General features: G+C 41.5%; 1 protein-coding gene across 4 annotated transcripts in view; it reads left to right on the forward strand.

Moving 5' to 3' along the window:
- The window catches only part of TSNARE1 (t-SNARE domain containing 1), a 475,414-nt gene that overhangs the window by 196,021 nt on the left and 251,395 nt on the right, over positions 1 to 27,998 (forward strand). For all 4 annotated transcript variants that reach the window (XM_018075435.2, XM_018075454.2, XM_018075450.2 and 1 more), the window contains 3 exons: positions 17,813 to 17,903; positions 21,401 to 21,475; positions 23,543 to 23,599. In XM_018075435.2, the coding sequence (XP_017930924.2) occupies positions 17,813 to 17,903; positions 21,401 to 21,475; positions 23,543 to 23,599 (223 nt within the window). The remainder of the gene's footprint in view (positions 1 to 17,812; positions 17,904 to 21,400; positions 21,476 to 23,542; positions 23,600 to 27,998) is intronic.

Here is a 27,998-nt window from a genome sequence, read left to right on the forward strand (position 1 = left end):
TTTCTCAGTGAACCTTGTAGCACAGTCTGTTTTGTTTTTCAGAAATAAGGCTGAGAAGTGAGTTGATTACAGAGTATAAGCCCCTGCAAGAGGGTAAAGTAGTAGCTCTTAAATCAATCAGGGAAAGAGTGAAAAGAAGAGAAGGTCAGAAGTCAATGCCAGAAAAATATAAGGAAAAAAGTACAATTAGCAAAGATCCTTGAGTTGCTTAACTGGGGACACCAGTCACTGAGGCTTTGGTGCTACATTTGACTCCACCTGTGAAATGAAAGAGAGGTTGAGCAGGTCTCTGAAAAGCTTTTGAACTGCTCTTTTCTGAGGAGATGTTCACAGAACAAGAGGAAATGCTCCAGGCCTGGGAAGATGGGCGGAGGCAGGAGGTGAGCAGGTCCCCTCTCCTACCAAGAGGGATTCACATGTGTCAGCAGAGGTGTTTTCACTGAGCTGGTCACACAAAAATGCTCTTTAGTCAGCCAAGACATATAACTGCCTGTATTTGATTGGATTATTCCCATTTGGTGACTGTATCCAGGTATATTCAGTCCTTTATTTTATCACTCCCCTTTCTTTTTAATTTACAACACTAATCCACAACTATAATGCTAAATAATTTAGTATAATTTACAGAGTGTGGGTAAGATAATATTTTTGATGATGAACTGGAAGCCTGTCCCCCACCTCTTACTTTCTGATCACCAACCACATCACCAGTTATGGTTTCCATAAATTTTCTCAACCAAAAATTGAATCGTGTAAAATGTCTCTTTATGTTTCTGCTAAGCCTCAAATTTTCTGCAGTGCCTCTTTGGAACTTCTTTTTAACAGTCACAGGATGGGTCATGGGAAGCTGTAATTAAAGGATAGAACACAAATTTCAGGAGGGTAAAGGAGAGGCTGTGGGCAGAGAGCACCTGGAAACAAGGAAGAGAAATTGTAACAAGGCCAGAAAGGCATATCCTGAAGAACCCTGTCCCCTTTTGTTCTCAGACATCTTGGGTTATAAATAGAAGATACTGGAATGCAATGTCCTGCAGGAGCCGTGAATAATTAGATGGATGATGTACAAGAGCAAGTGGAGGTCACAGAGATAAACTATAATAATGCTTGAATTTATTGAGGAGGAAAAAAAATGAGGTGGAAATGACTTTGTCTGGCTTCTTGTTTAAGTGGTAGGAAAACAAGATACATAAATCCTGAAAAGCAAAAGTTCAGTTCAAGACACCAGTGCAAATCAAGAGTAATTCCATTACAGGTAATGGAATTACATCAGTGTAGGACCGGAGGTAAGTTCAGACCCAATTACATCTTGGTCCTAAAATGAGATTTCAATATTGTTTGTTAGTATTTGTAGAGCAGCGAGAGCCCAAATGAGAGCATCATTTTGTTGGACTGGATGATGCTCCCAAGAACCTCCAATCCCAATAGACAAGTTACACAAAAGAAGAGAAAAGAAGCATAAATTAATTCTGAGTCTAACAGGAAGGCAGAAATGAAGCAGAGAAGAAGCCAGAATGTTAAACCAGAAGTAACCTGGCTCATTAATACATTTTTAAAAATAGTACTAGGTAAGGAAAAGCAAAGGCTGTGCTCTCTGCAGGACCAGGGTGTACCCGGGCAGTGCTGTCAGTGAGCAGCAAAACTTGTCCTTGGAGTCAGTTGTGAAATAGAAAACAAAAATAAAAGAATGTTGAAAGGGGCATCTGGTGTGAGAGAGCTGGATATTTGGCTGGAAGGGAGCAGACCTTGGTGACCTGAGTTTTTTGATCTTTGCGAAAATAAGAAACCAACAGAAAATGAAGGGTAGGAAAACATCTCCTTTTTAAGGTTATTTCCTCAAGCTTTTAAAAAAATGTTTTTGTTCAGTCAACATCTGAAGAAATACTTATATCAACCAGTGCAGTCACAGTGTTAGATTTCATCCTGTCATGCAGGTAAGGAAAAGTTATTTTCTTTAACAAAAAAAAATTGTTTTTGCTGAATAGGGAACATGGCAAAAGCCAACATCTATGAAATAGCTTTTGTCATGGTCAGTGCTTTCTCCTGATCCCACAGTTTTATTACTTTTTTAATATTAATACTTAACATCTGTGTGGCTTCATAGGAACTCTCAGATGCTCTGAGTTTTTAGCAGTTAACTGAAATACCTTGAATTTCCTCCAACCATCCCATCTGCAAACAGATTTTCTCAAGAGACCACAAGAGCTGTTACTGAGCTGTTGTTACTGAGCTGTTGGGCTCTTCTAACAAAGGATATTGTCTAAACTCTGGTAGACTTTTTATAGTCTCTAATTTACTGTCCTGGACAGTACCAGGCTGGGAAATAATAAAGGACTTGTTTTGACTTGAATGACTATCAGGGCTCTCAATAGGACACAGGAAACATGAAGTGATAGAAAGTCTTATTTAATAATAAAATTATGGACTTCCCTTAGCACTGTATCACAGTTCCTCAATGGCTAATTCCCAAATACATAGAGGTAGCAACTTTTGCAGCTTGAACTAAAGTGTAATGCTGAATAGATGAAAATTTGGGCAAGTCTCAGCTTGCTGTGCCAAGTAATGGAGCTGGAACCATGAGCCAAGGGGAACTGAAGACATTCTGCCTTTAATGTTAATAAGGGGAGTTGGTAAATTACTGGATTGTCTGTTTTAAATATTGATTTTATTTTGATCTATGAGAAAAAGAAGGTGGTTCAACTTCTAGATTAATTGATCTTTTTTCTTTTTCAAATAATTTCACCTGCTGTTTGTCATCCTCTTTGCATTTGGGGAGCTACAACCCCAACGCTGAGAGTGTTAAAAGGCAGCTCTCCAGGGAGGGGAGGCAGAGAAGGAAAGAGAAATATTTCCCAGTATTTTTCTCTCCCTTAGGAAAAAAGTCCCTACTCCCCCGTCAGGTTCCCTGCTGCACATCCAGGCATTTGAAAAGTTGATTTCATGTCATTGTTCAAAAGCTGCTGCTGTAGATTGCTGGTTTTATTTTCTGTTCTCAGGGATACAGTCCCAAAGACCTTTCTTTGCTAGTTATCTCTGACATCTTCCAAACTCCAAAATAATAAAAATAATAAGGCACACTTCACTTCCAAAGTGGCATTAAATTAATATATTAATGTAAGAGATTGGTATGGAGTAATCAAATGAATACAGCTGATTCAGCAAGTTCCTTTTAGGCAATACTTTTAGAGCAGATGAGATCCTGCACCGATAGAGTTTTTTTTCTCTCCTATAAAAGATAGTAAAAGGGTCCTGTTTGGTAAGGAAAGTGTTTTAGAACTAAAACCAAGATCCTGCCGGTGTGACAGAGATGTTGTGTCAGAGAGGCACATCCACCCAAGGGATGATGACACTGGTTGCATGAGGCTCCTTTGAGCTGTTGGCAAAGTGCCCTCTCCAAAGGAAAAGTGTCCTTGTAGCTGGAGGGAAGAGGAAGAGGAGACCCAGAATCATCCTGCACCCTGTCTGCAGCTGGGTGGGAAGCACGTGACAAGGACCCGTGTGGGTGATGAGATTATGAGGCACCTCTACAGCAGAAAATCACATCTCACCGAGGGTGTAAAATCTGCCAAAATCTGGCTGAGCTGAAGCTGAGACTGTGACAGTGAAGTCACAGGAACAGGCAGGGTTGTGAATGGCTGCAGCTGGTTTTGGGCCCACCAGAGGCTACCTTTAGTGCTGGGAGATGGGCAGAAAGACTTGGGTAACAAAGCCTGATCCCATTGTCTGGTCAAGTTGTTTAGAGGAGCCTACAACCACAAAGTACCCAGCTAAATGTTAGTCTAATGGGATGGAATGTGTGGACAGGATATTTCTGTTTGTCAATGCAGCTAAAAATACCATCAGTTCTCTTTCATGTTGCATCAAGAAATGACAGATTTTTTTATTTTTGTTTTTAATGATTAATACAGGAAAGTAGATAATTAGGAAGCAAAGATTTATTTATTTATTTATTTATTTAAATTATATATTTAATTTTATTTAAATTGCATGATTGCTTCAGGGCTTTCCAAACTTTTTGGTAAACTCTGTCTTTTGACCAGAGATAACCCTCAGTTACCCTTGGAATGAAGTAGTTAGGAAAAGGGTGATAACTTCAGGGAAAAACATCATTCCAGTGATCTGATCAGGGCTCAACACATCACAAATGGTGTTGTTTGGAATGGTTTTCTGATGTCATCAGGTCCAAACCCTCGCTCAAGATCAAGGCCAACTCTGAGCAGGCTTCTGGGAGCCTCATGTGACACTAGACCTCAGTTAAGGAAGGCTTTGGAGTTCATTAATGTCTTAGAACTTACCCTTGCTGACTTCATGCCTTCAGCTGGCTTATCTTCACATCTTCCCAACAATTTTGGGATAAGGGGAATGGATCCAGGTGGATGCTCCAGCCAGAGGACATGGTACAACTTGTGGGCAGCAGCAGAACTGTTTTGTGGGATTCTCTATGCAGGAACCCATCAACCTGGAAAGTAAGAGAGCTTCAAGAGCAGGAAGTCTGCCTGTCTCCTTTCAACAGGTATTTCTAAACCATGGAAGGAACAGACACTAAATTCCTACAGACCTTTAAGTAAATAGAGGGCCACACTCTGTGTTTTGGTACCTACAGGGTGATAAAGTCCTGGATTGTAGGTGATTAGATTGATGGCTTGGATGTCACATGCACTGGGAGTTATGAACCTGGATCTCATCTGGCATTTGGGTTTTGTACAATTGGGAAGAGACCTGAAAATAGACCCAAGAACTAGTTTGGGAAATCTGGCTGATTAGCTCTCAGTTAAAGAGTTAAGGATAGTAATAAAGTCCATTTGGGATAACATCAAAATGACCCAAAATCCGGTATATCAGAGGTGTTCAGTCCCCAAAAGCCAAGGGACTTAATGAAGGGCAGTACAGTCTTATAGCCAGTCCAGAATTAAAAGTGCAAGGACAGGAGATGTTTCCTTCTCGGCAAGGGAGAGTCTGTTTTCTAATCACAGAATAGTAAAATTATTTAGAATCATAGAATCATTAAGGTTAGAAAAGACCTCTAAGATCATCTGGTCCAATTATTAACCCAACATTGCCAGGTCCACCACTCAACCACATCCCCAAATGCCACATCTACATGTCTTTTAAATCCCTCCAGGGATGGTGACTCCACTGCCCTGGGCACACTCTTTTGATGCTTGTCATATTTTTCAGTGAAGAATTTTTTCCCAATATCCAACCTAAACCTGCCCTGGTGCAACTTGAGACCATTTCCTCTGCTCCTGTCACTTGTTACTTACAAGAAGAGACCAACACCCACCTGGCTACACCCTCCTTTCAGGGAGTTGTAGAGAGTGAAAAGGTGCTCCCCGAGCCTCCTTTTCTCCAGGCTGAGCACCCTTGGTTCCCTCAACTCATCAGCTCTGTTGCCCTTCTCTGGACACGCTCTGGCCCTTCAATGTCTTTCTTGTTGTGAGGGACCCAAAAATGAACCCAGGATTTGAGGTGTGGTCTCACTGGTTCCCCAGCCCAGAGGGACAATCCCTGCACTGGTCCTGCTGCCCACATTATTGCAGATACAGCCCAGGTGCCTTTGGCCTTCTTGCCCACCTGGGCACACACTGGCTCATGTTTTGCACCCCCAGGTCCTTTTCCAGCCACTTTGTCCCAGGTATGTAACACTTCATGGGGTTGTTGTGACCCAAGGGCAGGAACCCACATCTAATGGATTATCCTCAACTTTTAGTTTCAATGGGTTTTATTTAGACAGCAGTGGCATTGTGAATACAGATCCCTCAAAAGCAGTCCAGCAGTTTGGAGTTGACATTTGCCTCCTACTTCTAGCACAACACAAACCAACTGATAGATTTGAGTGAGCTGACAAACAAGTGGGAGGGAAAAATCTCTTTCTGCTCCATAATAGCTAAGCCATCACCGTTTACCCAAGGTCTCATGTGTCTGAAGTTCTCCAGATTTTCATTGTGCTCCAGAAGTCCATTTTCACCTGAACAAACTCTTCTGTCTGTTTGAGAAAGAAAAGAAAAAACCAATATATATATATTTAGGATTACTCTTCTTAGCTTCTTGCATTTCAGCCTGACCCTGTTTTGATGTAAAATCCTTTTATTTTAAAAGGAAAGGTCAGTCACATGCCTCAGTAACATCTCTCCTGTGGTGCACTGGGCCTTTAATGGATATTGCTGCTGGATTCATTTAAGGAACCTGTCAGCTGGATCCATGTGCACAACTTTTTGGCAGCTGTTGCATAAACTTAGCATACTTACCATTTTGTAGGAAAGCCTGTTTTTAAGCTCTAAGACTTCAAGGAAACATGTTTGTGCTGCTCTGTCTGCTTTTGTGATGCACTGAGTGTGGCTTTCAATATTTTCTTTCCCTTTTGGGTGCCTGCACAAATGGAATGTGATTTTCACATGATCCTAAATATGTAATATCCTTGCTTAGTTACATTTACAATGGCTTAGCAAGGTGGGAGAGAATCAGTCCCTGGAATTTTTTATTCTGCACAGACACCTCGATTCAGGGAGAGGAGAAACATTATTGATCTTTCATCAGGTAATTTTCTTTCAAGTACCTGCATTGGCCCCTGAACAGTGGTTCTTAAGCTGAATCCATTTTCCCCTTGGAGAACAAATTTGCTATCAGCAGCAGAGGTTTCTGATAACAGGGCTTACAGTTTTCACATTTGAATGGATTGGAACGTTTGGAAATTTCCCTTGGCCCTCCCTGTAAACAGAGAGTTGCTCTATCTGAGTTCATTATGTGCTTCATCCACTGCCTTCTACCAGCAGAGAGTCTTGCCTTGCCTGAAACAAAGCTCAGAGCCTGTTGATTTATAATGGACTTCCTCAGGTCTTTTATTCTGTTTGTTTATCCTTTTATTATGTGTTTGTACCCCTTTCTTATTAGGGCAGTATCTCTTCGAAGTCTAATTTTTTGGACGACCGGTGGCGCATTTTAATTGTTGTTCTCCCTGTGGAGGTTCAGGTCCTTCTGGCCACGGCCTGAGACATTTTGTCATGGACCACAGAGGGTGATTTGCACAATTCCTGGAATAGCAGTGCCTTTTGGGTGCTGGTGCAATATTTATTGCCCCACAAAATGGGGTCTTCATTCACATGGCTGCTCTTATGGGTGTTTTATGGGCCAATAAAGTGCCCTGTGTTTTTGTAATCCAACTGCTGGGCTGCTTTATGGGCTGCTGTCAGCTGGGGGGTGGTAGGGAAGAGCGACTTCTGGGACATTGGGAATTATGTATTATTGTCACCTGAGAGCCTGAAGGATCTTTAAATTAATGAAATGTGGGGCTGATGAGCAGAGGAGTCTCACCAGTAGCGTTTCTTTTAAGATTTTGCCTCTGTTTCGGAAACTTAAAAATTGCTAAAAAGAGACAGGTACATCTGTCTGCCTGCCAAATTAAAGTGTTGCTAGAAAAGCAATGCAAGGCAGAGTGAAATGTAAGTGGAAAAGACAGTGAAGGAGATAGAAAAGTATTTAGAGATCAAGAACTCTATATTTTGAGTGTGTTGCACTCTGTGCAGGATAAATATATTAATTTCCCTTGTACTTCACAGCTTGCCCTTATGTTCAGAAAGTTGCAGAGGTGTCAGATTTAAAGAGGCATATGAAGTATATGGGATAGAGCAATAGGTAGTAAGTAGGCTGCTGAGATCCATTTCTCTTCCCAGCACAATTCCTTTTAGTCAGCTCCATGCTTTTTGAGAACAGAGTGCAATATGAAAACAAATAAAGCCACAGCAAAAAAATCCTCTCAAGTAAACATATTTTAAAGCTGGTTTCTGCCTTATACTACTTTCACGTTTTTCTGTTCTCCTGTTTTTTGCTTTAAAAAAAAAAAATCAGAAAATATCGATCTTGGCACAAGTTCCTCAAGGGAGTGTGTTCAGAAAGCACCAGCACTGGTAGCAACATCAACTTTTGGGCTTCACTTTGTACTTTAAAAGCTCTCTTTCCTCCAGCTGACTTCCCTATCTGCATCCCACTGTTCTCCAAAGTGCCTTCTAGCAGAGGAAGAGGTGGAGCACAGAGAGAAAAAACAAATTGTGTGGCACTTGAGGTTTGCTCTTACCATGGAGCTCATGGAGCTGGTCACACTGGTTAGAACAGAAGTCCCCAGCCCATCGCAGGTGGAGCAGTCAGGTGTCATTCTTAGCAGCAGTGGAAGTTGTCACCTTCAGGAGGAGTCATGAAGGTCACTTTTTTTTTGTCTGAAGCAGTAGCAATTTGCAGCTTCCCAGTCTGGTCTGAGTATTATTGTACCAGGCAGGCTGAGAGCCACAGTTCTGGCTCAGGACATGGTAGTGGGTGGAAACCTGGGATGAATTTTAGATGGATGAGGAGGTGGTTTGGACATCCCATATCAGGGAATAAAATGTGATCAGGGAACCAGAGTGATAAGTTCTGTTATCTTGGTCTCAGTTAATGGAGTTGGATGGATGAAGGGTGTGTGTGGCCACACTTCATAAGTGCATGGAGATGTAGTGGGGCAGGAGGTCATGTCCCAGCTCAGGGGATGTGGCTGGGACATGTTTTGGGGATGCAGAATCGCAGAGTCACAGAATGGGTCAGTTGGAAGGGACCACAGTGGGTCATCTGGTCCAACTTCCCTGCTCAAGCAGGGTCATCCCAGAGCACATGGCACAGGATTTGAGGAGTTCAGGGAGGCTGATGTAGAGGTACAGGAGCAAACTCTTGGTGTGAAGTTGTTTTGGGGGTTTTTGTTTGTTCGAAGAATTAGAGAACTTGTGGCTGATGTTTGGTTTTGGTGAAGTGCATATTGTTGGGGGTGTGGAAATGGTAGGGAGGGGAAATTAATTCATTCACTTTAGGACATGTGAGAGTGGTGGTTGAGCCCAGGGAGATGAGATGTGGGCCGTGGGATATGTGTTATAGGGGCTGGTTTGGGAACATGAGCACGTTTGAACACATAAAAAAAGCATATTAAGATCACATTCTTTGTGGACAGAAAGGTCTACATATAGTGATGTCCAAAAGATGTTTATCTATTTAGAAGGATATGGTCTCATTGGATCTGGACTCTAAGGGTTAGCCATGTTTTAAATAGACTTGTCTGTGAATATGCATTTAAATCCCAGCTGAATAAACCCAAAATCATCGTGTCCCATCTGAATGGAGTTTTCAGATGGAGAAGAAAGGGATGTCAAGAGAAACCCAAGTTGTGGGATCCACACACATCTGGCTTGGAAGCCAAAGGTTATTCCACTGCCTCTGCCAGTGATAGTACTGAAGCAAATCAAATAGATCAGGAGTTTGCTGAATATTGGGTTCCTCTGCCTGTTACTTCACTGTTAGAGGAGTTTGCATCATCTTCAACATCTGCTGTAGGTGCCAGTCCACTTGCATTGCCCAGACAGCTTCAGTAATTGATATCTACAGTGCAACATCTATTAACTTCCATGTGGAGGTTTATGAAGGCTTTTTACAGTGCCTAAAAGGTGGATTTCTAGCAAACCTGGTGTCCCTTGGTGCTGCTCATTTAAAATAGTTTCTTCATATTTCCCATTAAGGAAACCAGTGTGTATCAAACCTTCCTCCAGGCTGGTCCGTGAGCTTTGTGGTGACATCTCCTTAATTTTTCATCTGGAATGGAATGGGTGGTCAGTGTAACTTCATTAACTGTGCTTCCTTTGCTGACCTGCTTCCTTCTGAAACCCACAGCACCTGATTCCTGCCCTGGCTTGACACGAGGCCATCATATCTGTGCACTGCTGCAGTGCCCTGGATGTTTGTCTGCCGATTCCTGAAGCTGAGTTTCTCAGAGATGATAAACCGCCTGGTTTTGCTCTTTAGACTGTAAAAGAATTGCTTGGTCATTGCCTTTCCTTTTAGATTTCTTGTTAGTCCAAGAGTGGGCATTTTTCATTGCTGTATGAGACAGCCTGTTTGCTACACCCTGACAATTTCAGTGCTACAATTGCTGCTAATGCCTTTTCCTTCTCACTTAAATCCTGATCGAGGAACTGGGTTTAGGCACATTGCTTAATTTAAGCATCCACACAGGAGCATTTGTGCTTTAATGCCCCTAACTAGAAATACACAAATAACCCCAGCAAACTGAAAAGTGTCTCGAGCTGTTTGTTTGCCTTTGATTTCTTGCTCATTTCACAAAATAACAAAACACTTCACAGTCGTTTGAGTGAAATGGATTCATTTTTCAATTAAAATTGCCTGGGTTTAAGCAATGTTGGCTTTTTTTTTTGTATTTTCTGGAATGGAAATGCCTACACCTCAGAAATTGTTGTGATTTGTTCCCTTTTTGCAGATGTTTGCTCTGCTCGCTCTTGCCACTGAAAAAAATCTGGTGGCAAGAAAAGGTGAACCAGCAGAAGCAACTTTTAAAATCAGAATAAAACCTAAAAAAAAAAATTTCTACATCTCTATTCACCAAAACTTTTCATCCACCAAGTACTGGCTCCTTTATTAATGAGAGTTTCATGGTAGTTTCTCAAGGAGGGCTGAAGCAATCGATCATTCATTCCCCTCAGTAAAGTGCCCTTCATCTTTGCTTTTCACAGTGCCAGATCGAGTATTGAATGCATGTTAAATGCTAAAACCAAGAGAGTGAGTGTGGGAGGGATAATAGGCTAAATTAATCTGCACTACCATTTATCTCCTGTCCATTTGTTCCTGTCTTTCCTACATACATGTGTGTGTGTGTGTGTGTGTAGGACACTTTCTTACACATTTCTATTCCCTCAAAGCAGTGTTTCTGATTCTGCTCTGAAATATGTGAGCAAATCTCTACAGGAGTATAAATTATGAGAGAACTTACTTAGGCAGATGTGTCAGTCAGCATTTTTATCTGGATGAAGTTCTTGAGATTTGATATTTTATTGCATTTTGTGTCTGTTCCTTCCAGCCTGTGTTTTGTAACAGGGAAGTTATAAGAGGGGGTTTGCATATATTGGAGTCCACACATAAATAGATTTGAGGGTAAAACTAAGGCAACATCCACGTCTCTGCAGTTCCCAGGGAAGGGGGACAGTTCCATCACAGAATCATAGAATTGTTTGGGTTGGAAGGGGCCTTAAAGATCATCTGGTTCCAACCCCCCTGACATGGGCAGGGACACCTTCCACTGTTTTTTAACACACTTTTACAGTGTATATTTTTTTTTTCTGTGTTTCTGAAGTACATGCAGGACTCGGAGTGTGTAGTTCCCCCAGTTCTCCCTTCAAGTTGACTGGCTCTGTTAACTCCTGCTTCAGAGTCCTAAATGCAACAATCTTTAGCTGGGCTTGATCACTTAATCATAAAATCCTAGAATGTTTGGGTTGGAAGGGGTCCTAAAGATCATCTAGTTCCAACTCTGAAAAACCTGGAAAGACAGCTCCAATCCAAGGAACTGCAAGGAACTGCAGTAAATTACTGGACGAAAGCCATGCTAACAACAGTGTGGAGGTTGTACGTCTCTAACTTGCTTTCTATTATTGCTGCAGGAACCTCAGGCTGAGAATTGCTGCAGGAAAACATCCCAGTGGCCTTTCCCTGACAGATGTTAAGCCCTGGTCCACCCCTTAATGCAGGAATGTGAAAGGCACGACAGAATTAGAAAGCACAGGCAAAGCAATCAGAGTAGTCACGGTTTGATGTCATTTATCTTCGGGCACTAAAAGGATTATCGGGGCAATACCGGAAACTCTGGTGAATATTAAGAGCTCAGGGAGGGCAGCCGAGGCCCTGGGCATGGGAAGGGAGGGATCTGTTTGCTTTTTGCAGGAATCTAGTGCAGGGAGATGACTTACTTCTGCACGAGAGGAGTTGCAAGAGTAGTTAAAAAGAAATAAACAGTTTAAATGGAAATAAACAGTTAAAAGGAAATAAATCAGCACCTGGAGGAGGAAAAAAAATCACTATCACGATCAGTAGGCACCAGGGTTCATCATAATGAAATTATGGCAAATTAAATTAATTTCTGTCTCTCCTAAGCTAAGAGGCTTATGGATAATGAGAGAGAGGGAGGTGAATATAGCTCAGCGCTTGCAAGGCTTTTACAAAGGATCCAAGGGGCTCTTTCATTAGGAAATAAAGTGAAACTTGTAAAATTAAAACTGACTTGGGAATAGTATGGGTGGGAGGAGGAAAACTAACTTGAGAGGTGACTAATGGCAGGGAAGTTGTGAAACTGCTTCCCATGGGGTCCTTCTTGAGGGCTGAGCTGTCAGCAATGACTTGACAGATGAGTCTGGGGTGATACTGAACTGATCTGTAGGTGGTGAGGGGTTAAGAGGGGCTTCTTACAGACTGTTCTGGAGATAATTTAGTTGAAAAACGCAAACCTGAATTTCTGGTAGCAAGTTAATGAGTAACCATCTGCCTGCAGCTGGTCAAATTCTGCAGGGGAGCAAGAATTCTCCTTATCTCAGTAATAACTGCTTCTTTATTTATTATTATTTAATTTTAAGCAGCAATGATAAAGCAGGTGCCTGACAGGTATTGAAAAAGCCATGAAAAGTTTTGCTAAGGTTTGCATTTCTGGGATGAAATTTGTGAGAGGTGCTATCTGACAAAAAATCTTCTGTTTTAATGCAGAACCACCAAAGAACACAACTGCAAACCTATAGCCACGTTCCTCTCCAGAGATGGTATTTCACCACTGTCAGGTGGATTTGAAATACCTCCTCTTCTTTTCCCACACAACCACAGGCCATCCCCTAAGCTCCTGTAAGAAAAATAGCACCACCTCTCCTAATACTTTCAAGTGACAGGCAAATTGGAAATCCATGATGCTTTTATTTTAGAATATTGTGGGGCTTGAAGCCTGGAAGTAGCAGCCCGTTTTTCTCCTGACTTTTACTCTGCTGGATGATTTACACCTATGCAAAGGGGTTTGCTGACAGATCAGAATTAGAGCTCTTATTTTGCCCTGTTGTAAACTATTCCTCAACATGCACAGTTAGGTCTCTAAGCAGAAAGGGTGGGGGGGAAGGCTGTGAGAGTCATTTTGGAGCCTGAACAAGTAGATTGAACCTTTCTTGCTTTGGTGACTGTAACAACATAGTAAATGGACTTTAGGGCTTGATGAAACTTAGTAAAACAACTTAGGCCAGGTTGGATGGGGCCCTGAGGAACCTGATCTAGTGGGTGGCATCCCTGCCCATGGCATGGGGTTGGAACTGGGTGGTCTTTGAGGTTGCTTTCAACCCAAACCATTCTGTGATTTTATAAAATAGACCTTCCTTCCAGCTCATTTTTCTGCTTTGTTTACATCTGCAATAAATACTTAGGGTTGAGAAATGCCCACTGAGTTCATCATGCAGAAGCAGAGCCTGGGAGTCCTCGAGAATGAGGTTTGGGGCTGTCTGTGGGCAGTAAAGGACAGTAATCTAATGCAGCAAAAGTTTCCAGCCTTTAAATAAGTGTTTGTTAATACAACTGTTGAACACATCAGCCTGGATCATCCATTTCTGGAAATATCCTTAGCTCTGAGATGAGACCTCACAGCTGTCTACAGCTTCCTCACGAGGGGAAGAGGAGGGGCAGGCACTGATCTCTTCTCTCTGGTGACCAGTGACAGGACTCAAGGGAATGGCATGAAGATGTTTCAGGGTGGTTTAGGTTGGATATTAGGAAGAGATTCTTCACCGAGAGGATGGTTGGACACTGGAACAGGCCTCTCTGGGCAGTGGGCACAGCCCCAAGCCTGACAGAGTTCAGGAAACATTTGGACAATGCTTCCGAGCACATGGTGTGATTCTTGGGGTTGTCCTGTGCAGGGACAGGAGCTGGACTTGGATGATCCTTGTGGGTCCTTTCCAACTCAGGATATTCTATGATTCTCTGATTCTACTCTAGGACCACCCTGGCTGTGTAGGAGACATCCAGAAATGGTGGGTTACTACTGAAGTGTGGACTTCTCTGCATCATCTTTGGAGATGCCCCTCTCCACAGACCACAAAGGACCTCCATTGTCTTTGCTCTAAATTTAAGCACCTTGAGTAGGTGGAGAGAGGGGAGTAGGATCCTCAGGGACTAAGTACCCATTGCTACTCCATGGCTGTCCCTGTGGCCAATGCATGGAGTTATATTTACATGTATTTAAAGTTTGCTGGGACCTATCAGTTCCCACCGACATCAGTTCCCACAGGCACAAGTCCTTCCTAAAATCCATCTGATGGACAGGAAAGAGATGTCTTGTGGTGTGAACAATTTCCTTATGCATGTGTGATGCACCTTTATGTATTTATGTCTGCAACAACAATGGAATAAATGTAAATGCAGCTATTCAAACTACATCTGCTTAAGCCACAGATCTTGCAGCTCAGTGCTCTGCTCCACATACTATAATTTTTACCTTTTTTGGATAACAAAACTGCAGTGAACATTACAGCAGCTGTTAAAGACACAAGTTGAATCATGCTGAGCTACCTGGCTTAACTCCAGTCAAACCTACTTGACCACTCAGCTCTTAAATGCAAAAAACCTACCCCATTGCTATGCCCTGTGCCAGAGGGGATGTTGGATTTAATGATGTTTAAACCAGTACTGTAAAGAAACCTTTGATTGTACCCAAAAAACTTATTATTGCTCTCCCATTCGGGATCAGATGAAAGTAAAATAAGCTATATCTTGTATTATGAGTGGAAATGCCATTTCCTGCTGGAACTAGAAAACAAAGCTCTTTGGGATTATTGTAAGGATCAGCAGGCACAGTGAGGCAGGGAGAAGTCTTTCCCTTGTTGGTCTTTGCTGTTACATTTGGGGTCTGATTATCTTTTGCTGACTTGGCCATTCATCAAATGTCTCAAAGAAGCAGCACAAACAGTAGTTGAGCTCCTTCCCTCTGTCCCTGCGGGGAAGGGAAGCAGCCATCGCTGCCTCTGCCTCTTTGCAGTGCTCCCCTTCAAAGTGGATAAATAAATTAGAGATATGGTCAGTCAGGGAACCAACTGGGAGCAGCTGGGGATTATGGATTCAGTGATTATGGATTCAGTGATTATGGATTCAGTGATTATGGATTCAGTGGACTGTGCTCCTCTGGTACAGAAAACAGCCACCACAGGCACCTCTTGGGCAGCATTGTGGCTTCTCCTGTATTATTTAGTACATTGTCTCTGCAATCTCTGTGCATGCAGAAATGCTCAGCAAGAGTTGTTTCTCCTCCTAAGAGACGCCCTTTCAGTTTTTACTCTTAGAGTGCTTGTTTTCAGGCAGGTGAATCTTTTACAACATTTATATTTTAGGTACTTGGTGACTCCACAGACTGAGTATTAACTTCCTGTTGTGTGGAGAACTCTTTTGAGAGGCAAATTTTATTCATCAAAGACAACCCTTTAATTAACTTTCACACTTCCATAGGGAGAGGAATATAAAGACAGATAATAATACTAATAATACTAATAATAACAACAATAACAACATATCTTGTTACCATTACAAATGAAAATAAAATGCTGCAGGGAGTGGAGTTTCAAGGTTTGTTTTGGTTTGGTTTTGTTTTGTTTTTTAATGAAGATTTTAATAGCATTTAATGTAAATTGAATATAATCATTGTCTCATTCCTGAGCTTATCTCTGAGGCTGAAGATTAAGAAGTTAATTGTGCTGACAACATAGTGGGAAGTGCCAAAATCAAGCACCAGCTTGTTGGTTAAAGTGCCTTTTGAATTAAGAGAGGAAGGCAGAACCTTCATTTTTTTGTACCCCTGCTCCCAGTTATTTTGCAGCTGAGTAAAGTTTGTGCACGGTGTGGATTTATTACATGAGAGCTAACATAAAATTTCCATTAGAGTACAAATTAATAAGAGTTTATTTAACTTTAGAGATTGGGAAGGATCAGATGCATGAGCCTAACAAGCCATTTTACTTTGGGGATGGGGAATTACTGGTGTATAAATCCCTCAGTTCTTTTTGGGAAGGTAATTTAACAAGGTCATCAAAATGACTGGATGTCAGCTCCAGAATCTTGCCTTCCATTAAGAGGAATTAGGTATGGAAATCTCACTTCTGAATCATCTGCTGGCTATGGAATTCATGTACTTGGTGGCAAGATTTACTTGATGAAAATATTTGGGATCAGGCTGTGCACTCCTTAATGTAAGCAATGTGACAGGATTCAGTTCTCAGCTCCCTCTCCTGCAGTGACAGTGTGGAGTACCTGTCTGTGCTAGATATGACCTCTTTCATCTCAAATTAAAAGTGATGTAGTTGCTCATCTGGTGCAGTGAGTCCTGGGATCATAAATAAATGAAATGCATTTTGACAAATGATTACAGAAATGGTATCTTAATTTGACTAAGCAGAGATAATAACTAGTCATTGGGTCCAGTTGTGTCTTCATATGGGATTATTTCTCTTTCCCGTACAGTGTCAAAGGAGTCCAGTTTTATTTACTGTGAGGGTGGTGATGCCTCAGAACAGGTTGCCCAGAGAAATGCTCCATCCCTGGAAGTGTTTAAGGCCAGGTTGGATGGGGCTCTGAGCAACCTGGGATAGTGGGAGGTGTCCCTGCCCATGGTGGGGGATAGGAACAAGATGATCTTTAAGGTCCCTTCCAACCCAGGCCATCCTATGATTCTAATATCCCAGACAGCTTTCCCAACTGAGCTGTTTGCAGAAAAACACTGAAGTGGGAAAAAACCTGCCAAACTTTGTACTGAGACCTTAAGAGAGGACTCAATGTAATTTTAGTCAGGGTTGTGTTTGGTAAAATCTTTAGGGACTGGCCTTGCTCCTCAAAGGAGGTGCTGAAAGAGTTGACATAAGTGTTGAAAGAGCTGGTGTCCATCAGTACTGGCAGAGAAGCAGGAGGGAGCTGAAGAGTCATGGGTCTTGAGGACAGAGGGGCCACAGATAGTCTTGACATTTTTTTAAATTAAAGAACTTCCATTCACTCCAAAGCCCACCAAACCTGAAAAAAAACCAAACCAAACCAAACCAAACCACTGACAAATGAGTCTTTTCAATACAGCTGTGGCTCCTATATGTCCTCTAAAGGAGAAAAAACCCACCATTTTCTCCAGGTCTTTTTCAAGTATTTCTTGAGTTTTTGAAAGAAACCTCATGGAAAACCACCCCTTTGTAACTAAAAAGATGTGAAGTGCTTCTAGGGAAGCTCAGAGGCTGAAAGTGCCCTGTTGATCTTAACAAAGCTTGAGAACTACTGGACTGAGCAAATAAGTACTTTTGGGAATAATTTACGCCCCTTGCCCCTTTTTTTTTTTTGGTCCCAAAGAGCAAGGCCAGCAGTGCGTGCTTACAAGAAATAATGGTGCCAGAATTGAGGGTATAAAGGAGAGGGACAACCATGAAAGGGAACTGGTTTGGCTCCCTGCCTGCCTGCTACAGTACTGTAAAGCAGTCAGGTAAAGTGCTTTCCTGGAGTACTCTGCCATTATCATATAGATGATTGCTGTAAGTAAATTTGTCCTGCTCAAACTCAAAAATCTCTTCTGAGTATGATATTTTCCTGGGCCAGCCATCAGGTAACTCCCCTGTCCCGTCTCTTTTTCCTATAAAACCCTTCTTGTGGCAATTTTATTTGCAATACCAACCATCTGTGATGGCCTCCTTACCTGTCCACCCCCTATTTTCACTTTATCACCCCCACTGACCCTGGAGGTCCACAGCCACTGCCTCTGTGCTGACCACAGGAAGAATATTTTGGGCAGCTCCTTCCCAGTATTTCCTTCTGTCTTCCACTGTCAAGACCCAGGACTCTTGCAGCCCTCCTGTGCCTCCATGTGCTGTGTGTTGTGTTGTCTCAATTGCTCTGCAGGTTGATAAATGTCTCCAAGTGTCTCATTATGCAATTAATTTCAATTGCAATTCCCATCATCTCTTCCCTTCTGCAGGCATGTGACCCAGCAGGAGACTAATAAAACCATCACCACCAGCACCAAAGCCATCAAGCAGCTGTCTGAGATTGTCAGAGGCTCATCCAGGGTATGTGCCAATCCAGGTGATGTTGGGGGAGGGTGATGGGTCTTATGGAAGGAGGAATAATAAAAAAAAGAAGTGGTAGTGGGTGTTTTAAGGTTGTTGAGCTCCATGGCTTGTTATAACTTCCTTTCCTGTGACATGGTAAATGTAGTTTTCACTTAAAAATGACCCAGAGGAAAACAGCTGCAGAAACCAGTTCTTCTCCCAAAACTGCATCGTGTGGAATTGGAAATTGAGAACTCAGCAACAAGCCTTGGCCAGTTCACATTTATCTCAGAGTCTCACTCAGTTTGGGTGAAAATACACAGAAATCATCTGGCTCCACATAAATTTGGCACTGGCTAAAGACTCAGTCGTGCAGTGGGTGCACTGGGGACTGGTGAGTTTGGAATTGTGTTAAAGTGCCTGGAAAAACCAAAGCCATGAATACATTGTGGATATTACATTCACTCAGGGCTGTGTGCTGGTAAAAAGGCAGCTTTGGGGATAGATAAATACAGAGTGTGGCCAGATCAGAACAGGACTTTGAGTTGCAATTTACCCCACAGAATCCCTCTGTTATATGGACAAACTGGGATGTCCTCAGTAGGTTCAACTCCTGTGAACAGCATTGTCACAGGGTGTGAATGATCCCCATCCCTTGGTCTCCAATGCAAAGATTGGACAAACAGGTTTCTGGCCTTCCTACAAAACCTGTTACACTCCAGATATTCCTGCTGAATTTGACCTGTGGTTTGAATTGTGGGGAAGAACAGAAACATACTGTGGGACCAAACTCCAACTGATGTGAGGGTAGAGGAGTTTGACCCACATAAAAGATGATTCGTCAACTGAAATGACAATAAGGACAATTCTACTTGATTCTGCCTGGCAGTTTTCTGTTATCTTCTTGCTTCCAGCACCCATATGGTTTCTAAGTCAGGAACTTTCCTGAACTGATGTTTTGTTCTCACTCACTTCCTGCCATTTTCCAAAGTCCTGTGTTACTCCAGCTCTGTACTCACTGCCCTTCCACCAAGTAATAACAGTGCTCTAAACACACCACTCGACTCTGTCCCGAGTGGGTTTTACAGCCTGGATTTATGGCACTTGCCAACAGGCAGATGAGATAAGGATTTAAAGGTTGAATCACCCCAGGCTACCTTTGTAACATGTGGAGGACCCTGTGCAATCCAACCCACCTGAAAAAATAATGAATGGGTGATGGTCCACTCGAGAGGATGAGGAGGGAAACCTGGAATGACTGTTTCCATATGTTGACATCAGACTTGTGCAGGCATCAGCCTTAATACCAGGATAGTTTTTAACCAGTTACTTTGATTAGTGATGGACTACAAGGACTATTTTTTTCCTTTTCTTGCATAATTCCATCTGAGCTTGATGAAACAGAAGATGCTGTCTCAGAAATGTGGGCTTTTTTTATGCTCTTTTTGTGCTGATCTCCTGGCTCCATTTTGTGACATAAATTGAGTCAAAAGGGGAATCAGGCAAGGTCACATTAAACCCAATTATAGTGCCACACAAGAATGTCATTATTTGCCCTTGAAGCCCATACAGTGTCCACTGGGGACTCTCAGGAGAATAGTTTTTACTGTCATGGGGAGAAAAATTACTAAATTAAAGGGAAAATATTTAAGAGCTGAAGGAAATAGATATACAAACAATTTTAGCAATATAAGAAATAAACTTACTGCTCTCTATTGCGTTGCATAATAATTTTTTTGCTCCCTGGTCAATTAATTTAACAGATTTTATTTTTTTTTTTAGCTCTTCTTTTCTAACACTGTGCAGTTTAAGTAATTAAACCTACAAATTTTGATATAAAACCTGTAGCCCTCATCCCTTACATAGAATAAATAGTTCTGGTGGGTATTGGCTGCTGGTCAGTAAGTCCCTCTTGGGAATATGGGTAGGACTGCAAACTTTCCTCCCATAAAATTACTCACAGCAGGAAAAACCTTCCATTAATTTAGAGCTTTCTTAGTCCTTACCAATCCATCTTTCTGTGGATTGCTTTGCATGCACACGCAGACAAAAAAATGTATTTTTTCCCTTTCTTCCTTATTTTCCACCAGCCCTGCACTGCCAACAACGTGCACTGTGGGAGTTTCTCTGACTTCCAATGAAGCTCCAAGTGCTGCTTCCAATGAAGCTCCAAGTGCTGCTGGAGCTATTGGAGTCAGGATGCCCAACTGAGCAAATTGAGAGTATTTCAGGAGCAAAGATGCTGCTTTAAGTGGATCAGTGGGATACAAGGCAGGAGATTGATGTAAAATAGCACATGGCTATTTTAGGGTTTCGTTCCAAAATAACCTCCAAGGATGTAAATAGACAGGCCTGTCAGGAATTCCATTTTTTTTTGGTAGGATGGATGCTGGAGCATGAGATCAGCTCTCCAGGGTGGCAGTTTTATCTTATTTTCCATGTGTAACAAACATAAGGTTTATGGATCTTTATCTATAGAATGGCAATAATGATACTTGCCCTGCTCTAAAAATGGTTTTAAATCTTTAGATGAAGAAGTGTAAGACTGGGATATTCTTCTGTGTGCGGAAATGCTGCCATTAAAAATCAAAGATGTTTATCCCATCCTTTATAAAATGTGCTTTTGTATTCTTAGGCAGTTTTCTGGAACAGCTGAAATGGCTGTAAACTGAACAATTCTGAATTCTGAAATGGCTGTAAACTGAACAATTCTGAATTCTGAAATGGCTGTAAACTGAACATTTCTGCTCAGTAACTTTAGCATAGGTTGGGCTTTGTTTGCTACTTTTATTTTAAGGTGACTTCTCACTTCCTTGCAGTTCATTCCCCTCTGTAAAACCTGGATGCGTGAACTGCACATGTAAAATCTGAGATCCAGGGGGTAGAATAGTTCCAGGAGAATTTCCATCTCCTGACACTGTTTTGGTTTGGTCACTTCATGTGAGAGCAGAGATTTTAACTCATGTTGGATAGTTACATCAGGCTGACTGGGGTCTTCCTTCCAAGAACACTTTTGTTTAAAATACAGGTTAGAATCTTGCTGGAGCAAGCTCCAAACAGAAAGGTAGTGACATCTGGGCTCCTTGGAAAACGTGAAGACATACTGGTTTCTGACTATCAGGTGCTAGGCCAGCCAGAAGGAATGTTGTGGCTGATGGACCTCTCAATTCCAGGAAGTCTCCCACTGCCATCAAATGAGGTGATGATCATCCAAATAAAGGATTTTTATGGGAAGATCCCTTGGGTTATTTTCTCCAGTGCTATATTGAATATGAAAGTGGCATTATTTTTAAGTGCTTTGGCCTGAAAGACCAAAGAATCACATGCTCACTTCCTAGAAATAAAGTCTTTGTTACATCCTGGCAGCCCCAGTGAAATGTTTTAGGATACTATCTGTGCCCACCTCGTTTATTTGATGTGTCCCTCCAGGGCAATTTTCCAGGGTTTCAGAGACACTCTACTACTTTATTTATCTCCACAGACCTGCTAACCAACCTTCTCTTCTCCCAAAACAGCAAGAGAGGCTCCAGCTGGACAGGCTGAAGAACCAGCTGTCGGATGCCATCCAGAGATACGGAGCTGTGCAGAAGGTGAGGGTCACTCTTGCTTCCACTCTTCCATCTGTGAGTTTGGGAATGTGTGAAGTGTGAGTGAGTGTGACTCCTGGGAGCCTGGAGCATCTCCACAGGGCTGGTTACATGTGGTTTCCACCCTCTTTTCTTACTTTGTCAGTCAAGAAATCATAGAAAAGGTTTTTAAGGTCATCAAGTCCAACCACCAACCCAGCACCACCTAAACCATGTCTTTAAGGGCCATATCCTCACATTTATTGAATATTTCCAAGGATAGTGTCTCAACCACTTCCCTGGGCAGCCTGTTCCAAAGCTTTACAACCTTTTCACTTACAAAATGCTTCCTAATATCCAATCTAAACCTCCCATGGCACAACTTGAGAGCATTTCCTCTCATCTTGTTATTTGGGGAAAGAGACCAATTTCCACCTCACTACGAGCTCCTTTCAGGGAGTTGTAGAGTGCAATAAGGTCCCCCCTGAGGGTCCTTTTATCCAAGTAAAACACCCCCCTCTCCCTCAGCTGCTCCTCACCAAACTTGTGCTCCAGACCCTTTCCCAGCTCCGTTGCCCTTCTCTGGACACACTCCAGCCCCTCAATGTCCTTCTTGTCATGAGGGTCCCAAACCTGAACCCAGAATTGAAGGTGCCTCACCAGTGCCAAGTGCAGGGGGATGTATCATTGCTTTGGAGTATTCACACACATGGGACTGCAGAACAACTCAGCAGTAGCTGAAAAGAAGAAAAAGTGGGTTTTTGCCAACTGTGTGTCTGGTAGGACTTTCAGTGCTTCATCTGGCTTAGCCTTGATGTTATTTTGGTGTGAATTGATTGCACAATGCCCTTTTCACCTTTTCTGCTCCTAGAAAATGTGCAGGCAGCTTTGATAATTTAAATATCCCCCCCCCTCCCTCTTCTGACTCTGCTGTGCTATATGGCTTTGCCAGAAAGTTTCTGAGCACGTCTTGTGGTTTGGATCTGTCACCAAGATCAAGCTGTTTAATAAAACAAACAGAGCCTGAACTCCAGCTCCTTCATTTGCTTCTTGCTCACCTTGTTTACCCTGGGGAGGCTCCACTGATGAGCAGATTTGCTTTGCTTTTAAACACTGTAGTAATGACTTAAATTTAGCATCCTCAAACTGCTCCTCTCCCTGGCAGCAGCAAGTTTGCAGACATATCTGGATTAATCAAAAAACACAACCTGGACAAACTGTGGTTCCTTTCTTATTTCACTTTAGTGAGTTTGATCCGTGGCTGCAGCACATGGGAAGGATATATTACATTTGTACAGGTGTAATGAAATTTGGCTGGCAACATGCACTTAATAATGTATCAATATGCACTTAATAATGGATCTTTATTTAAAAACTTCTGTGCTGATGGATTTGCCAACAGTTGCTGCCTATGCCTTAAAAATAAACAAATAAACAAAAAGATGTACATAAAATTGCACTTGTGTTGCATAATAGCAATGCATTATCTCTAGTGTTGTGTCACATTTTAAATTATTTCTCTGTCCTATTCAAGAAACTAAGTGTGGGGTCTTTAAATGAAATTATTTTTTCTGTTAAATGAGAAGTTAAATGGAATGATTTGGGTAAAGAGCTCCACCCCCATATACACACACACTTTTTAATGCCTTTTTTTCCCCAATGCTCATGAGTGCAATCCATCAGAACTGCACATACAGGTTTGATTTCTTTTATTTTAAAACCTGTCATCAATTCAGAGGTGCCAAAATTAACCAGTGCAGTTTGTGAATACCCTGTTGCGTCAGGAAACCAATCTGAGTGGGAAATTGCTACTTATCCACGTCCTGGCTGTCATTCCTTAAATGCCTGATTCAGTTTTGATAACCTTGTCATCCTGGAAGCTTTGAAGGCTTTTAATGCCTGTAAGACCAAGCTTTTCAATGCTATTATACTTCCTTTCTTTTTTGAAATAGTAGGAGCTTTCTCTATGTCCTTTTCTTTAAAAAGCAGAAGAAATAGCTTTATATGACTCCTTTCCTAAATATTTGGACTGTTTTCTCAGCCATTTTCCCTCTTTTTTTTTTTATTTATATTTCCTTTTCTTTTTAACAGAAAATAGCAGAAAAATCCAAAGCTTTGCTTCCCACTGGGCAGAGAAGCACCAAACAGGTAAGTTCATGTGTCTTTGTGTTTGACAGTAAGTACAGTGCTAAAAAAAAGCTATTTTCTACCACCACTAATGATGCTGAAGAGCTTGGTGCTCCTCCACTGCCTACACTGAAGCCAGCGAGGTGTTTTTCCAACAGGCATGTGTGACGTCTTTGGAGGTGGAGGATACAGGACTCAGGAAAAAAAGACTTATATAAGACTTGTTTAATTATTCCCTGCTTTTCTGTTCTCGTGGAGCTGTTTTTCCATTCTTGATGGGAGTTTTTTCTACTCTGAAATTTATCAAAAAGCAGTCCTGTATCCTCTTTCACTTGGAAATCACATTCCAAGGACAATTTCATAGCAGAGAATGAGAGGAATTTTTATCAAACCTGTCCCCAGTTTTAAGAAAGATCATGTATTCTACTTTCTTGTCTACTTTACAGTGTGGTTAACTATTATATACATATACAAATAGAGCCTTTTTATTCTCCTTTTACCCATATTAGGAACTTTTTCAGTGAATAAATACTGTATGGAATCAGAATATATGCATATATGTTCTGATTTTTATATCCATATCCATACATACTGTGGTTATTGCATAAATGGTATATATGTTTATTTTCATACATGCAAGTGTATGTATGTATAAAATATAATTACATTCATTGAGTACCTGTGAACATATGCAAATGTTAAGAATATAAAGATATAAATATAGATGTATAGATATAAATATATGAAGATATGTATGTTTAAATATATATGTAAATATATGCATATGTGTGTTCCCTTTCACAAACAGTAATGCAAAATATTATATATATAAAAGGGGTGTGTGTGTGTGTGTGTGTGTGTGTAAGAAATCACCACAGATTTCCAAGAGAGGTTTGATGTCAGGAGATCAGTTGGCTGCAGTAAGAATCCAATAGGCATTAGGTTGCTCTCTCAAATCCTATCGTGTTAAAAAATTGTAGGTATTTGCAACTGATCTCATACCAGTAAAAAGCAGAATTCTCTGCCTAATTTCAGTGATTATTTCTGATATTCTTGATACTCTTTTAAAGTGCAATCAGCAGATTTTCTGCTTTCCTGATGGATTTTCATTCTTTACCTTGATGTGCCACCTGGTTTTCTATAATCTCGTTAATGTATATAAGAAATAGTTGTACTTTGTAACATTGATGCATCTCTGTAAAGAAGGGTGGAATGATGCCATCAAAGATCCCGACATTAAGGCAAGTCAATGGACTAAAACTTTAATATTAACTAGATTTCGGGCAATTACAATTCTGCCTTGGACCAAAACTTTAATATTAACGACACTTCAAGCAATTACATTTCTGCCTTGGAGCTTATTGTTGTGTAGTTGGTTTTAGGTGTCAGTGAAATGAAACTCAGGCCCCAAAGGACTGATGAATTCCTTTGTCCTGGCTGGGAGTTCCCACCACCCCCTTTGGAGTGATTGTGCACAGATGTCACTATTCAGCTGCGAGTTTATAAAAATTACCCAGCTTATTTTTGCCCATCAGCTGCTGATCTGTGATGACCATGGTCACAAACATCATGTCCTTTAACTGTGGTCCAATCCAACGTACAGCAAATATTTATTGGGTTTTATGGTTGAGCTCAGAGATAAGGAGGGTCATTTTGTGCAAATTAGCTGTGATTTGTTTTCATGCTTTATTGCATCGTTTCTTGGGCTTTTAACTAACTTTGTTAGACTGTTATTGGTGGAGTGGATTGCAGAGGAGGGAACAGCTCTGATCTTGCCTGGACTACCATGTGGTTTCATGGCCATGGCTATTCCATAGGATTTGGGACACTGCTGGCTATTAACAAGTGTAAATAGGATGAAAAGTGCTAATTAGTGCACCTGGAGCAAACCTGGATGAAATCAACTTTTTTGGTGTATTGATGATGGTTGATGACTCCAAAACTAACCTTCTCTGGAAGCAAATGGAGTTTTAATAGAGGGAAAAAATAGGATGTAAGACAAAAATACTCAAATCTTGAGGCAAGTGATGGTGTGGTTGGAAGAAAAGGGAGGCTGGAGGAAGAAGAGGACAGACAAACCCCTTGCATTAAAACAGGTAAGAATACAACCACTAGGGGACTGTAGCAGTGCCAATCTGCTGTGGGACAGGAGCATCAGCAGAGATGGGGTTGGATCAACTGCAGGTTGTTTCTTCTTGTGGCTGTTACTTGCTGGGGGTTTCAGTGGATTGTGGAAAAGGAGGTTATATTTTGCCCTTGGTGAGATGGTTCTGACTCAGAAATAGGCTGGATCACACTCAAGAGCACAAACTTTCCATGCAGTGACACTTGCTTGGGCTGGGGACAAAGGAGTCTTCATGCAAACTGCTTGAAAAGGATGAAAATTCAGTCACATCTGCTTCAACTTCCCTATACTTTTGCAGCTTCACATCTTCTCTTTTTCCTCCTTCAAGCACAAAAAGGGGAGAAATTAAAAGTACAAAACCTGCTGAAGGCAACACAGTGGTTGGTTTTTACTTATTATTTTCTCAGCTGCAGTTTGGTCAGGACGTGCAGAATTATAGTTCCCACAGGAACTGGAGCCTGACCACTATGTGTATGTATTAGGGCAGTAATGCAAAATTCTACATATGTTCAGGAGACCTGATTTATGAGTCCTGTGAAACCACAGAGTGACTCGGTGCAGACCCAGTCTTGATTCAAACACTGTTTGCCTGCAGGGCTTTCTTCTATTTTATTTATGCTTTAATTTATTACAGCAAGTTATAAGAGGCCTGAAGAATGCTTGTTTTTCTAGATGCATGTCCCTGTAGTTCCCCTCTTCCATTGGTGAGTAGGAAAGATAAGATGTTTGGTAACATAAACCCTAATAATTTCCGTTTAGGGAGCAATTGATTCCCTAGACCCACATAACAGGTAAAAATTGCCAAGTGAGGCTTTGGGAGAATTAGTTTCCTGCCCATTGTGGTTTGCTGTAAGTACTCTTTAATTGAGTTTATTTGTTTATAAAAGCAAAATAAAAGCATTGATCCAAAATTCCTTGAAGCCTGAAGTTATATAAATTCTTAATCAAATATGTATTTGTAGGAATGTGCTTGTTTATAGACAAATCAATGTAGTTCTGTGGGTGCATATATTGAAAGACACAATTTTTTACTACACTAAATGATCATTGTTGAACGTGCCTTGTGGCAACTATTAAAAGTAAAAAAAGTCCCTTCCCTTGAATCTGTGAAAGTAATTTTAAATATTCACCCACTGGCCAAAATGAGACCTCAGAAGGCTCATTAAGAGAGTGCCCAGGGGAATCCTGGAAAGGAGTTTTCAATTTAGGGGAATTGCTGGTGCAGTAAACAGAGACAGTGTTTGGTGATATGGTCACCTCTGCTTTCTGACTGTGTGTGGAGCAGATGGGCTTCAAATCCCACTTCTTCTCCTGAACACACCATGGTGAAAACCAATTGTTCCTCCTTCCAGGCAGAGCCCACTGTAGGAGAGGGAATATTTCAGGTGTCCCCTGGAGCCTGGGATGGTGTGGTCAGGGCTAGGAGAGGCTGGACAGCTGAGCAGACATAGGTGAAATCCATCCCACAGTGCAACAATTGGATAGAATATAATATGATATTGCTTTAATAGCACAGAATAGATTATCCGTAATATTAAAATAATAAATGATAGCCTGAGGAAAACCCACAACAGCAAATAATGTCTCTGAGCACAGGAGATGAAAGGGATCCTTCTTTTTAATTCTTATTTTAATTCTTTATAATTATTGTGCATCCAACATCATCTGCTTCCGAAAGAAAGAACCTGTTACATGCCCATGGTTGAATAAATTCTAGTTCCAGATTTTAAACCCGGGAGCAGACAAGGCTGAGAAGCTGAAGGCTCCCCAGGATTCATCTCTGGTAGTTCCTGGCAGGGATGGCTAAGTTTCTTCATCCTTTAAGGCATCTGTGATGTGTCTTTGGGCCACCTCCATCCTTCCTGGATCCTCACTGACCACACTGAGCCGTCTTAGTCATCCGAGCAACCTGGTCTACTGGAAGGTGTCCCTGCCCATGGCAAGGGGTTGGAAATGATCTTTGAGGTCCCTTCCAATCCAAACCATTCTGTGATTCCATGAAATTCTATCTTCTCAGCTAATGAGGAGCAAAGTGGTCTTTCTCACCATGTAGACTTTGTGGGTGGTTCCCCCAAGGGAGTGGGAGAAGGGGAAGCACGGGCTCTGTTTGAGCTGGGGAATGAGTTTTAAAATAAAAACCACATAAAAAATCTGAGCAGACTTTTTTTTTTTTTTTCCTGAAGGAAACTTTTCCTGGCAATATTTAGAAATTAAAATTACAGTAATTGTCATAGTTTAATGGCATCCCTCTTCATTTCCTGCTGCTCATGGGGAGAAGGAAGGATAATTACTGCT

The sequence above is a fragment of the Manacus vitellinus genome, unplaced genomic scaffold, assembly GCF_001715985.3.
Source record: "Manacus vitellinus isolate BGI_N305 unplaced genomic scaffold, ASM171598v3 scaffold_1_pilon, whole genome shotgun sequence".
Classification (NCBI taxonomy): domain Eukaryota; kingdom Metazoa; phylum Chordata; class Aves; order Passeriformes; family Pipridae; genus Manacus; species Manacus vitellinus.